The sequence below is a fragment of the Macaca nemestrina genome, chromosome 19, assembly GCF_043159975.1.
Source record: "Macaca nemestrina isolate mMacNem1 chromosome 19, mMacNem.hap1, whole genome shotgun sequence".
NCBI lineage: Eukaryota > Metazoa > Chordata > Mammalia > Primates > Cercopithecidae > Macaca > Macaca nemestrina.
The window spans coordinates 59,743,174-59,758,155 of record NC_092143.1 but is presented as its reverse complement, the minus strand read 5'-3'; the positions used below and the strand labels follow the sequence as shown (position 1 = coordinate 59,758,155).

At 40.2% G+C, this 14,982-nt stretch overlaps 1 protein-coding gene across 5 annotated transcripts in view; it reads right to left on the bottom strand.

The window, feature by feature from the left end:
• LOC105498333 (GRB2 associated regulator of MAPK1 subtype 1) overlaps nucleotides 1-14,982 on the bottom strand; it is a 200,164-nt gene that overhangs the window by 13,021 nt on the left and 172,161 nt on the right. For all 5 annotated transcript variants that reach the window (XM_011770391.3, XM_011770381.3, XM_071085488.1 and 2 more), the window contains one exon: nucleotides 9,456-10,628. In XM_011770391.3, coding sequence (XP_011768693.1) covers nucleotides 9,456-10,628 — 1,173 coding nt within the window. The remainder of the gene's footprint in view (nucleotides 1-9,455; nucleotides 10,629-14,982) is intronic.

The window sequence follows — 14,982 nt, the reverse complement described above, 5'->3', positions numbered from 1 at the left end:
CATCAAGGAAGCCAAGGGAGGGAGAGCTGCAGGGGAACAACAGTGCAAAGATGGAGAGATGTCACGAAGTCAGAAAAGGGGCTGGAAGAGGTTCCCCTTATGTGACAGTTAGCAAGTCACTGGTGATCTTAGCAAATGAGGTGTGAGTCAAGTGAGGGGGCAGAGCCAGACTCTAGTGCGTCAAAGCTAGACAGGAGGGAAGAGTGGTGTTGGTGAGGGCAGACCACTCTTCTCAGGAATTGTCTGGAAAGGAAGGAGTGAGGTAGTTGTTAGAAAAGGATACTGGTTTGAAGGAGGCATGCCTTTTCAAAAAAACTTCAAAGAAACTTGAAAAAATGTGCCTGGGTATGTATATGCATGCATGTAAGCTGGAGGTCAAGTGCACATTGACACCTGGGACTCTGCTCTCCTTTAACTTAAGAAGATAAAGGGGAGACCATTTTTCCATTGTTCCCTGCCTCTGTCATGCCATCAGTGGCCACATAAAGCTAGAAAAATAATTAATGGTAGCATATCATCTAGCAGTGAAAGCAAAGATGAAACACACCTAATAGAACAAACGCTTTGGAAAGCTTCATGTTTCTAAGTGGAGGTGGTCAACAAAGTCAAGTGCAACTCCAATCCATGGTCCAAATCAAACACATCATAAAATGGAACTATTTTCTTTACTTTCAGAATACTGCCCAGAGAGCTTAACGTCATTTCCTGAGTCCTAGAATAGACATTTAACCTTCTTTTCCCTTCTCCCTTTCTTACAGTTCTAACTCTTGCTTAGCTGGGAGGGAACTGAGCACAGGTCAAGGATCAGTAATTTGAAAAGTGGAAAACAAGGTCTCCTCTAAATTGCCACATGTTGAAAATAATGCATGAGAATTTGTTAACAGTAGGAAGCTCATGATTGCATGAGTGGAAAGCAGAGTTACATGTAGATCTCTGGAGGGAAAAAAATGACACACACATACAATTGGAGTGTTTTCTACATAGTATCTATGAAATTCTTTCTTCTGTTACATCTTTTTCTCTGACACTTCCTAGGGGTTTATGAAACAGCATCACTAAGACTGGGGGCTTTCTGGTACAACAGCATTTCTTGGAAAGCCTTTGTTTCTCACAACTTCGACTCCTCTGTTCTGTGGAAGAAACACAACTTTCACATGCAGTCACTAACAGGACCAAAGAGCTTAAGAAAGGTGAAAGGACAGTTAACTATGGCATGGTCTTTACTTAACAGTTTTCAGATGGCCTTTTGGGAAAAAAATCAGTTTCAGAGCAGTGGTGGCTGCTCAATCTTACATACAAGACAATGGATCTAGGGACATCTGCTGACCGGGCCATGTATTTCCTTAGTTAACCTTCTAGAACCAATTGTCACATGCCTGGCAGGGGCATGGGGGAGGGAGTATACCTCCTGTCTCAAAGATCATATTGCTCGGAATTGTGGACAATCAATAAAGATATTTTGGCACACTCAGGTGGAGTAAGGATCGTTTTGTTTCCATATTGACAATGATTAAGAAAATACATACACTGCAGGGGAGCTTGATTTAAAATGAGATTCACCTTTCTTGTGCATTTTCTTCCCTAAAAAGCCAAATGCAGGACAAGTCAGCAACCTAAAGAAAGGAGTTTTGTAACCATGCTTCCTTGAACTTTGTAACTTTGCCTTCACTGACTGCCCTCTGCCCTGTATTTTACATTTCTTCCCTCACTCCCAGATAACAAAATCATTACAGCCGTAAGAAATCTTATTTATAAAGAGGCTTTTATACAAAGAGTTCATAACCCTGTCGCGTAACCATCAGTGGATATTTTCAGCCAAACAAAAATTAAAGTTTTATAATGACAAAGTACAATAAATGAACCTCTATTTGATTAATTACATGAGGGCAAATGTGATTTACAGTCAAAATCCTGATTCTTAGACATATGAGCTTCTTTTTTCCATTTTTATACATTGATGATAAGGACCTAAGACAGATCTTTCTCAGAAATGGTCTCCAATATTCCAGCCTCAGGCAAAGGAGGCCCAGGGGAAGGAGTGGGCAGCCACTCACTCAGTGGCAGGAGAGGCAAGTGGTTCTGAAAAGATGTACTTGTTTAAAATGTAGGGTGCTTTCATGGACTCAGAAAGTATATGCCATTGAAGAGTAGAATAAAGATCCTTCCTGAGCAAGGAGTATACTATGTGATAAATATACTTCAGTCATGTATAACCTTCCTATTAATGTGATTTTATACAAATGGTACGTACTTAATTGTACAGCTTTGGAACAAGACTTACCCAATAGAACAGGGGTCCCCAACTTTTGGGATATGGACTGGTACTGGTCTGTGGCCTGAGAGGAACCAGGCAGCACACAGCAGGAGGCGAGCAGCTGGCTAGTGAGCCAGTGAAGCTTCATCTGTATTTACAGCTGCTCCCCATCCCTCGGATTACAGCCCGAGCTCTGCCTCCTGTGAGATCAGTGGTGGCATTAGATTCTCATAGGAGCCCGAACCCTGCTGTGAACCGCACATGTGAGGGAACTTTGCATGTTCCTTATGAGAATCTAGGTTGCGTGTTCCTTATGAGAAGCTAATGCCTGATGATCTGTCACTGTCTCCCATCACCCCCAGATGGGACCATCTAGTTGCAGGAAAAGCAGCTCAGGGGTCCCATTGATTCTACATTATGGTGAGCTATATAATTATTTCATTATATATTACAATGTAGTAATAATAGAAATAAAGTGTACAATAAATGCAATGCACTTGAGTCATCCCGAAACCACTCCCTCTCCCAACCCTGGGTCTGTGGAAAAATTATCTTCCATGAAACTGGTCCCTGGTGCCAAAAAGGTTGGGGACTGTGGCAACAGAATATTATAATTATCTTTATTATCATTCTAATCATTAAGATTTTCAATGGACACAGAAGAAGAAGAAAATACATCTTGACCTAGAAGCTTTCATTTAAAAAGAAACTACATGAAACAGAAGGCAATTAGTTTCAAAGTTACCAAACACAATAATAATTTAGTCCTTATTTCAATTAACAAATGGGAACTTAGGTATGGCTTGCTTACAAAATACTCCTCAAAGCTTGTAATTAAAATTAATTAAACATCAAATGCCCTAGGAAACCTCATTAACTAGTGGAATCCTGACTGTATCTTTTTGTAGAGCAGTTATTTTGAAAAGTAAATAATCACTAAGCTTAAATATTAATACATCAGATTTAAGAAAATCTGTCAATACCTAATATTAATATTTTACAGAGAGAAAAAGCCCAAAGACAAAATAAAATAAAAATGCAGAGTAGAATCAATTATTAGCTACTTCCCACAGCTTGTTATCAACAAACATATTTTATGGTACTTTCTTAACTTGAGTAGTCATGTGAGGCCACTAATTCTGTAGGCTGGGCATATCCAAAGTAATGAGACCTGGCAGCACCAGGAGCTGGCCTGGCCAAGCCTGAGGAAGGGAGTCAGTTATCCAAGGCCACTTCTCACCTTTGATATTTCTGTGTAATACCAGTTTCTTGACACTTGTTCACAGCCTTAGAGCCTCATGTGGCTTTTTCACAGGCACTCTAGTTCTTAAAACCCCTGACTCTGCCACTAAAAGATTATGCTATTGGGATCCACAGGGTGCCAAGCATTTCTGGAGCTCTGTTTTTGGGCTTATGATGATTACAAAGTTTGTGATGATTCCACAGTTATGTAACTAAAACATAATACCTACCTTACCAAGTAGACGTTTTAAAAGTCAGATTAAAAGAATGTTTTGCTATTTTTAAAACCAATTGTGTGTTTGTATCATATCTCAGAAACCCAGCAGAATGAATTAGCACACCCACTTCTGGAATGAGAGGCTGACTGACCCCCGTGGTAGCTGGCTCTGCCCATTTGCTGTCGGGGTGGATATGTCCACTCCCACCCACCTCCTGACTCTTTGGAGGGGCCTTATGTACCTGGAAAGTGTGACTTCCTCTCTCCACTCTTTAGTCAAGGAAAGACAGCGGGAAAAAACCTCTAAACAGTGACTGTCTACCTAACCCTAAACTGGAATCCATCCTATATTAAATTATTGCTATTTATTATAAATGTTTACCAAGTGCCAGGGAGAAGTGCCAAGTTCTTTGCACAGTACAAAAATGCAGTGAAGATGTTATTATCCCCACAGGAAATGACTCAGGGAAGTTAAATATTTTGTGCAAGGTATGAAGCTACAAAGTGGTAGCGTGAGGATTGAAATCGATATACAGCTCTCACATGCAATGCTGCACGCCTCTAATTATCTATCACATAGCGAGGGTTCTGCCTGGCTGAGGCAGATTCAGATGCCCCAACAGACTTCTCTATAGTTAAATCAGTTTTTTGCAAGCACCTACTAGGCTAGGCCCATCAATCTGGCATTAAATTTACTCTTTAAGTCCCATTTTTCTCAAACACCAACAACACAGTGTGCTTCATTAAAGAAACTTTATGATGAACTTTCGGCCTTCTAACAATGAATGCATGCTACCAACCCATCTTAAAACTTAGTTCTTAAACTCTGTTTCTCATAAGCTGTGGGGCAATCTTCTCTATCACAAAGGTTCACAAATTCATCAACACTGCAGTAAAACATGGTTGAAATCAGTGGTTCACAAAAGAGCTTCTTTTATGATTTTCCTTTTACCAGGAATTGCTATAATATCAACCACTATCCAAGAGGGAATGTGTTTCTTTTCTGTTATTAAAGACAGATGGAGGCTGGGCACGGTGGCTCATGCCTTTAATCCCAGCACTTTGGGAGGCCAAGGCGGGTGGATCATGGGGTCAGGAGATCAAGATCATCCTGGCCAACATGGTGAAATCCTGTCTCTACTAAAACAAACAAACAAAAAAAATTAGCCAGGTGTAGTGGCGTGAGCCTCTATTCCCATCTCATTGGGAGGCTGAGGCAGGGGAATCTCTTGAAACTAGGAGGTGGAGGTTGTAGTGAGCCGAGATTGCAGCACTGCACTCCAGCCTGGTGATAGAGTAAGACTCCATCTCAAAAAAAAAAAAAAAAAAAAAAAAAAAAAAAAAAAAAAAAAAAAAAAAAAAAAAAAGGACAGATAGAGAACACTGACCACTGGGTGCTGGGTGCTGGGGTCCTCAGATAGGATACTGCTACACAAATGGTTTCAGAAGAGCTGTGAACCTGCAGGGTTATTTTGTCTGTTTTTCTGAGACTGAGTCTTGCTCTGACACCCAGGCTGGAGTGTAGTGGCACGATCTCAGCTCACTGCAACCTCTGCCTCCTGGGTTCAGTTGATTATCCTGCCTCAGCTTCCGGAGTAGCTGGGATTACAGGCATGCACCACCACACCAGGTGTTGTTTTTTTTTTTTTTTTTTAAAGTACAGACCGGGTTTCACCATGTTGGCCAGGCTGGTCTTGAACTCCTGAGCTCAAGTGATCTGCCTACCTCGGCTTCCCAAAGTGCTGGGATTACAGGCGTGAGCCACCATACCAGGCTGACCCTGCAGTTTTGATAACTATTTGTAACTCATTGCATAGAGGAGAACAGACTGGAAGTCAAATGCTCTATTTATAGCATCTTGTGCAATATAAAGTCTTCCCAGCATTGCTCTCCAAAATGGCATTTTCTAAAGAGGGGGAAAAGAAGATTGCTCTTGAAGATTGCCTTTTGTAGAGTACATCTGGGTAAATACTTTACATATCAGCCAATAACCAGAAAATCTACCTGATGAATAGACGCCTGCAATGTTATAGAATAGAGAATGTGTTTAGATCTATAAGGATAATCCACTCAAAAGGGACTGTCAGGTCATTCTGATCTGGGGGCAGCTTGCAAAATTTTAAAAAGGGAAAATGCCAGACTGGGCATGCTCCCTCAGTTGGGCTCAGATGCAACAGTTCTAGGTGTTGCATCTTGTCTATTTCTTGAACCAGGAACTGTTTACTTTTCCCTGTGACATTCCCGTTAGGAAGAGAACGGCCTCTCATATTCCAGAGAGGTTAGTGTCAGTGTTTTGTTTAAAAACTTATTAAACATGGCTGGGTTCAGTGGCTCATGCCTGTAACCCCAGCACTTTGGGAGGCAGAGGTGGGTGGATCACTTGAGGTCAGGAGCTCGAGACCAGCCTGGTCAACGTGGTGAAACCCCATCTCTACTAAAAATACAAAAAAATTAGCCAGGTGTAGTGGCACGTGCCTGTAATCCCAGCTTCTCAGGAGACTGAGGCACAAGAATCACTTGAACTGGAGAGGCGGAGGTTGCAGTGAGCCAAGATCGTGCACTGCACTCCAGCCTGGGCAACAGAGTAAGACTCTGTTTCAAACAAAACAAAACAAGCATAAATAATTCTTAAACAATCTTTACAAAGATATAAGAGGACTAGAGCACACAATTCTAGAGCATCAAATACAAAGATACAAAAGGACTAGAGCGTCAAATACAAGTGAATATGCAAGGTATATTAACAAAACATACGAACGGGATTAAATGGATGACTCTGCCCCCAACGATTTTCTGTTTGGCTCACAATGTAGTTTCCCTGTTTAAGACACAAACAGAAAAGGGTTGACAAGCAGAGCCCAGAGGATGCCAGAGCTGCAGCACAAGTGGGGAGGAAGACACCCTTTCTTTGACTCCTTTCCGTTGCCCTGGCACCTTCTATTCCTAAGGACCTTGTGAGAGTTGTCACCTTCCCAGCTAATATCTAGCTGGTGAACTTTCAAGTGAAGCCAACATCTTTAATTACTGGGTAGGAGAGTTGGCTGGACACATGGCACATCTCTCTCCCAAGACCTCATTCCACCGGAACTATCCAAAGAACTTTTACTTAATTCTGTGGGAGCACTTAAATTTATGCCCCATTAAAGTTCCCTTTTGAAAATTACAAGCTGAAGCCACATCTAACAACTATGATGTTCTCTGGATCCCACGCACATCCTAAAAATGGAAAATTCATTTCATGGTCACAGAACCAATAAAAAACATGACTTCATTTGAAATGCCTAAATTTTTTTAAAAAACCAAATTAAATGATTTCAGGTGTTTATTAAAAAACTCATTAGGTTTATAGCATTCTACAAACACTGGACACGCTCTGAAAAGATTCTCTTACGTCATAAGAAATTACAGCTTAGACTGGAGGCCAATTTTTTTTTTTTCTTCTGTGAGATTTGCTTTTAGTTTCAAATTTAGCGTTTCTTTTTTAGTACCAAGGTCAGAGTTGGACCTCTTAATATTTATGTTCTTACTCATCTTTCATTAGCCACAGAAAAAACAAGTGATGCTAGTTTCCTACCTCCAGACTTGGTTACATAAATGACCCTGGGTGTGACCATCTCGGATGAGTCTGTAAGTCAGTCAACAAACATGAGTCCCCACTGTGTGCCAGGTAGGACCCAAGTTCAGTAGGAAAAGCTCATACAGTCATGTTTCTATTGAAGGTCAGAGTCCCAACCTTCAAGTAACACGAAATACATAGCCGAATTAAGACATCCCTCAAGTTCCGGGAGAACTTGTTTGGAGGGCTGCCCCCTTACTTTTTACCTGGCTTTTGATGAACATTCTTAGGGAATCACTGACATAAACACAAGGGCCAAGGACCCCAGCTCTACCATTAAGTTCCCTAAACAGTCCATGACATTTAGTGAATACAGGGATCTCTGGGCTTGTGCCTGATGGTCCCCACAGGATCCTGTAAGGAGCAAGGGCAAGTCCAGATCTGTAGCTGCTGGGCAGCTCTCACGCCCTGCAACAAAAGGCCAGAGGTGGGTCCTCTTAGGAAAGCTTTGCAGCAATGAGGGCTCTTTATGGACAGCTAAGCATGGAGCCTGGCACAAACTGCTGCCTGACACCCAGGGCTGTCCATGCCCTGGTGCCAGTCTCTCAGTCAGCACTGCCCATCCCTATTTAACTGCCCCACAGAACTCCTTGTTTTCCCTCGTACATGCTTAAAGCTGCCCCAGCTTCCAGCTCGTTGCTCATGCTGCTCTGTCCAGAATGTCCTTCTTTCTCATTTCTCTTCCAATTCAGGTACATTTTCTAAACGCATTTAAAATGTCACAATCTCCACGGAGGTTCCTCTCATTCATCCCCCGACTAGAAGTTTCTCTGTCGCCTCTGAATTCCCCATACATTCTCTCTCTCTCATCTTCCTATTGTTTATCACCTTTTAACTTGTATAACAGTCATTTCTTTTCATCTGTTACCTTCCCTGTAAAACTGAGAAGTACGAGAGGCTAGAGTCCAGGTTTTCTTGGTGCCTGTATTTCTAGCATCTAGCCTAGTAATTCCATAGTTTTAAAAAACCGGGTTCTGCACAGCCCCAGGGTTCTAGAAAGGTATCCTAAGATCACCTGGTAGGGGCAGAGTGGGCAGGGACCCAAGGAAGACCGCTTCCCCACAATATGTGCTTTGGTCAGATAGGTTTTGATTTGAACTCTTCTATATATTGGGATTCATATAATTCTTTTAAAAAGGATTCTTCTAGAGATAGAAAAAAGGAAGCCACTGTAACAGATATTGTCAAATAAATTAATAAAATTACACTTAGTACCTGTAGCCCTTTCTCCCTCAGGGATAACGAAATTCAATGATTAAAAATGAATAGCAAAGGTTCAGAGTGGCTGTCAGTCGAAGAACATGCTCAAAATAGAGGGCCCTTTCTTTTGTTCTAAACAGAACTGTACCAAAATTTTAGTTTTACATTAAAATCAAGCTCTGAATGAGTTACGTTTAAGGTGTTAAACAGAACTGCCCTGGCACCTGGTTCTGTGGGGGGGGGGGGGGTGTGTGTGTATACATTAGCACATCCACTATGCTTTGATCTCAAAGTAACTTCAGGGGTATAGGAGAGAGTTGTAAGTGAGGCTGCTGCCTCTTGATTTTCCTCTGCTTCCCCTCCCACCACCAAATAAATTTACTCCTCCTTCAGTCTTCCCCATCAGAGTAAATGACAATAATATCCATTCTGTTGCCCAGGTTAAAAATCTAGGCGTTTTCTTTGATTGCTCTCTTTCTTTCATGCCCAACATCCAATTCACAAGTAAATATTGTTGGGTTTACCTGTGAAACAGTCTGAAGCAGTCGTCCCTCTCTGCCAGCCACTACCAGCTGCCGCGGTTTAGGGCCTCACCACCTCACACCTACGTTACTGCAGTCGCCTCTTCTCTGCCTCCCACCTTCCACTCTCTCCTCCCTATAATCCATTCTCTGGGCAGCAGCAAAAGTCATGTTTAAAACTCTACTGTTAAAAACTCTCCAAGAGGTTCTCATTAGACATAGAGTAAAACTGTAATTTCTAACTGGTCAAAATAATCAAGCTAGCATGTATATCTCACTCCAAACTAAACAAATTTGCTCACTCTGATAATCTTCAGTTGGGGAGTTTTAAGAAAATAAAGTAGTGGATGACTGAGCAGAGAGACAGTAAGACTGGCACCTCATTCAAAAACAGAAATGACTTACGGCTTCAGATTTGGGAGGCACTGGAGGTGGAGGTAGGGAAGTATCTGAAGATTTCATTGCTGCTCCCAGAGTCCCAGGGATGGGAAGAGGAGAAGTTGCACATTTAGATCGGACAGAACCTCTAAACTGATCACATCTGCTCTTCTCGCTTAGGGAGCGAGTGAGAGGCTGATGGCTGGGCTTGCCTTCCTCCAGCCACAGCTCTTCATAGGGAAGTTCTGACTTTCCCGGGAGGCCTGTTGATTCTTCACTAGCTTCTGGGAAAAGGTAGTCACTCCCACTATCTCCAGAGTCCTGGTAGGGCAGGATGTCATGAGGAAAGGGGGCCCAATCTCCCCCCAGGTCCCTGCAACCATGAAGGTTCACCTCGCTGTTGCCATGGAGATTGTTGCCATACACACAGACCGAGAGTCGGTGGAAGGACTGAGTGAGCTCATCGCGGGCGTAGCTGAGGGAGTTGGGCACGTGGTTGTGGCCAGAGCACCGGCCCTTCTTGGGGCTCTTGCAGTCCTCATTCCAGTCGGTTTTCACATCACGGACAGCCCGTGAATACTCATCGATGTCGAACTGTTCTTGGCAGATACCTAGCCAGTGATGGACCAGGGTTTCGGGCCATCCCTCTCCCTTCACCAGGTGTTCTGGGAGGCTGAACTTGGGGACAGTCAAGTGCAAAGGAAAGTGCATGGGGAGGATCTTGTTGTTCCGCAGCACACAGCAAACCACCACCGTCTTGGTCTGGATGTTCACAAACTTATAGCGGTGCCCCTCACGGATGAAGTGGAGGTCGTATGGGTTTCTCGGTGGAGGGCTTGGCACAGTCACATTCACAGGAAGCCTGGTCTTCTCCACAATGTTGCGGATGGTGTGTTCGCCCTCTTGCATCTGAAGTTCCAGGGGACTTCGGGTGCTAAACCTGCCCTTGCACTGGAATGGAAGGCTAATGCTTTCGTTGGTCCGGTGATTCATGCAAATGAGGCATGGCATTTTGCCTTTTCCCAGCTTGCTTATGGAATTGAGCTTCCCAATCTTTTTGAAGATTGTGTTGAGTCGTGACTTTTCCTTGAATGTCTTTGCATAAAGGATTTCTGCTTGCCCCATTAGAGTGAGTTCATCCCCAGTACACAGGGTGATGTTGTAAACTTCAGTGTCTTCATTGCATTCACCTGAAGCAACCTACAATATAATAAAGCACATTTTAGGTTCATTTCCTTTGATCTACTCATGCAAAGAAGAACTTCCTATTAAGACCCACACAAATACATACACAGATGAAAATGCTGTGCTTTTCTTTAATACTAAATTTAGACACTTGGTTTTATTTTTATTATACTTATGTGGTTAACAATAACTACTATTTGTTCAAGATGATATTAGTCTAGAATTTTATAAACATCTCTTTGCTTTATATATGCAGAGTAGTCTATCATATGGATACTAACAGGGACATTGTAATTTTTTTTCTTTTTTAGTTATAAATGTTTTCATGAAGGCTGATGTAGAAAATTCCTTGTTTTCTATTATTTAAATTTAAATTTTTTACTTTTTAAAATTTTACTAAATTTTTAAAATTTGAAATTGAGATAAAGAACTTAAAAATGTGGTATTTCTCCATTTTTAAAAAATTATACATCCATTATTTAATTGGAAGAAATATTTAAAAATACAAATATAAAAATGAAGAACTTCTATGCTATCTTATCACTAAAGATAATCTGTCAAATATAAATAGAAAAAAGAAATAGAATTGATTCATCTATCTCAGAGATACAAACAGATACATATATACACAATTCTGTTACCTGAGTTTCTAACTGTATCCATTTCCCCAGGGCATATACTTCATCAATAGTAATACTAACCTAATGTATTCCATTTTGTATGAATGTGCATTATTTGACTAGCTCCCTACTCTAAAATAAAAATATAGATGGATTTTTTCCAATGTCTAGCAATTATAAATAGTACTGCAATGAACTTTTTTACAGCTCAATTATTTCCTTAGGATAAAGTACCAGAAAAACTGCAGGGACAAAAGCTATGCATATATTTGTTTTTTGGTTTTGTTTTGTTTTTGAAGACAAGATCTTGCTGCCCAGGCTGGAGTGCAGTGGCATGATCATAGCTCACTACAGCCTTGACCTCCCAAGCTTAAGGAATCCTTCCACCTCAGCCTCCCGAGTAGCTGAGACTAAGGTGTGAGCCACCACCCCTGGCTAATATGCATATATTTGAAAGGTCTAATATGCACTGCCCACTGTGTTTTCATCAATGTTATACTTATTTATACTTTTATCACTTTATGAAATTATGACTCCCTATACTCATACTGAAGTTTATTTCATGTTTACCAGTATGAGAGATAAAGCATCCATGCTGAATTAATTTTTTTATTTTAAATATATTTATTGGTATATTCATTTTTCAGTATTTATCTAATTATTTAGATCTCTTACTGATTACTTTTTATGTAAATGAAAATGTAATTTATGCTATGCATTTTTCCATTTGTTGTTTGAATGGCAATTTTATAGCTTAACTATTAAAGTTGTCTTTTTTAAAATGTAGTCAATATTTTCAAAATTTCCTTTGTGATTTCATTCTTGGGTGCTATGTTTCTAGCCAAGATGATACAGATTCATGATTCTGAACCAGGAGTGATTGTACCCACTAGGGGGCAATGTTTGGAGACAGTTTTGATTGCCACGACTGGGGAAGCTGCTGTTTGCATCTAGTGGATAGAGGCCAGGGAAGCTGCTCAATATGCTATAATGCTCAGGACAGCTCCCCACAGCAAAGAATTAGCCAGTGCAAAAATCTCAGTGGTGCTGAGGTTGAGAAACGCTGGCATAATTGCCAGTGTTTTCTTTTAATACTTTGCTATGTAGCTCTATTTTTTTTTAAATCCGAACCCAACAGGGAACGTAACTCTATTTACTCTGGTGGATTATTTAAGGTAGGTTTGCGTGTGTGTGTGTGTGTGTGTGTGTGTGTAAATTAACTGAGTGTTGAGTACACTTCCTAAATAGCCATCCCTTTCATCACTAATTTGAAGTGTCACTTTTATTGCATACTAATATTATATACTTTTGTATCATAAATGTAAAATATATAAAGTATTATATACTAAGTTCATAAAATACATTCAAATATATACCCATATTTGCATTTATTTGGGGGCCATTTATCTTAGTGACCTTTCTATTTTCCCACTTTAACTATATTGTTTTTAATTTGTCTTCATCTTACATTTTCAGATCTGATAACAAAAGCCCTGAATTGTGTTTATTCTGACTCAAAAAGTATGTGGATGGCAGAAAACAAGAGAAATAAAGTCAAAAGTCAAAGGACAGACTGAAATATTTGCAAAACATATCACAGATAAAGAGCTAATATCTCTAATATACAAGTAGCTTCTTAAAAGTAAGGACCTGAGAACATCCTGGCTAATGCAGTGAAACCTGTCTCTATTAAAAATGCAAAAAAATTAGCAGGGCATGGTGGCACGCGACTGTAGTCCCAGCTACTTGGGGGGCTGAGGCAGGAGAATCGCTTGAACCTAGGACGCGGAGACTGCAGTGAGCTGAGATTGCGCCACTGCATTATTGCAGACTGGGTGACAAAGCGAGACTCTGTCTGAAAAAAAAGAAAAAAAGAAAAAAACAAAAACAAAAACAAAAATGTAGAAAAATAGGCAAAATATATGAAAAATTAATTAACTAACAAGACGTACAATACCTTTCAAACCTATGAAAATATGTTGAACTTCTCTCCTTATAAGAGAAATGCCAATTAAAATTATACTAAGATACCATTTCTCACCTAACACATTGATTAAAAATTCAGAAGCTTGACATCACACTCAGTTGGTAAGGCTATGGGGTAAAAAGGATCCTTGTCCATAGCTGGTGAGAATACAGCATGATACAACCTGTGTGGTGGGGAATTTGGCAATATCAAGCCAAATGACATACGCATTTATCCCTCCATCCAGCAATCTACATCTAGGAATTTACCCTGAAGATATTCCTCCAACAATATGAAAGTACACATGTATAAGGTTATTCATTGCAGCATTATTTGTCTTTGCAAAATATTGGAACTCATCTAAATGCTCAAATATAGGAGGCTGACTGAATAAACTATGGTACACACACTTCCTGGTACTATGCAAAAGACAATGAGAATAATGAATCCAAGGAATGGATATGAAATTACTTTCAAGAATATATTGTTAAATAAAAAAAAGCAAAGTGCAAAAAAAGTTTATACAGTATACTTTTTTTTTTTGTTTAAGAAGAAAGGAAAAATTAGTATATACATTTTCTGTTTATTTTTGTTACAAAACAAAAACAAAAACAAGCACAAGGAAAAACAGAAAACAATGTAACTGGTTACTTACTGGAGCTAGGGACAAGGGAGGAAATGAAACCTTTCTGAGTATACCTTGCCACAGAGTTTTGACTTCAAGGATGTATGCTAATGTGCTACATATTTTAAAAATTAGGTCAACAAGAATTTTTTTTTAATTGTAAGTTCTGGGATATGTGTACAGAATGTTCAGGTTTGTTACATAGGTATACATGTGTTTCATGGTGGTTTGTGGCACCCATCAACCCATCATCTACATTAAGTATTTCTCCTAATGTTATCTTCTCTCCCTTAGACACCCCCCTCCAACAGGCCCCGGTGTGTGATGTTCTCCCTTGTGTCCATGTGATCTCATTGTTAACTCCCACTTATGAGTGAGGACATGCAGTGTTTGGTTTTCTGTTCCTGTGTTAATTTGCTGAGAATGATGGTTTCCAGCTTCATCCATGTCTCTGCAAAGGACATGAACTCATCCTTTTTTGTGGCTGCATAGTATTCCATGGTATATATGTGCCGCATTTATCCAGTCTATCACTGATGGGCATTTGGGTTGGTTCCAAGTTTTTGCTATTGTGAACAGTGCTGCAAAATAAATCTCCCTTTATAGTAGAATGATTTATAATCCTTTGGGTATATATCCAGTAAAGGGATTGCTGGGTCCAATGGTATTTCTGTTTCTAGATCCTTGAGTAATCGCCACACTGTCTTCCACAATGTTTGAGCTAATTTACACTCCCACCAACAGTGTAAAAGCATTCCTATTTCTCCACACCCTTTCCAGCATCTGTTGTTTCCTGACTTTTAAATGACTGCCATTCTAACTGGCGTGAGATGGTATCTCATTGTGGTTTTTATTTGCATTTCTCTAATGACCAGTGATGATGAGCTTTTTTTTTCTTATGTTTGTTGGCTGCATAAATGCCTTCTTTTGAGAAGTATTTGTTCATATCCTTCACCCACTTTTTGGTGGTGTTTTTTCTTGTAAATTTAAGTTATTTTAAAACTGAGTGCAAATGGAAACAAATGCAAAATTCAACTGTTTTTTAAATCAACAAAATAACCACTCTGGGGAAAGAGAAATAATCCAAGTAGCTTTGGAATGCTGTCTGATATGGTTTGGTTGTAACTAAATCTCACCTTGACTTGTAATAATCCAGGT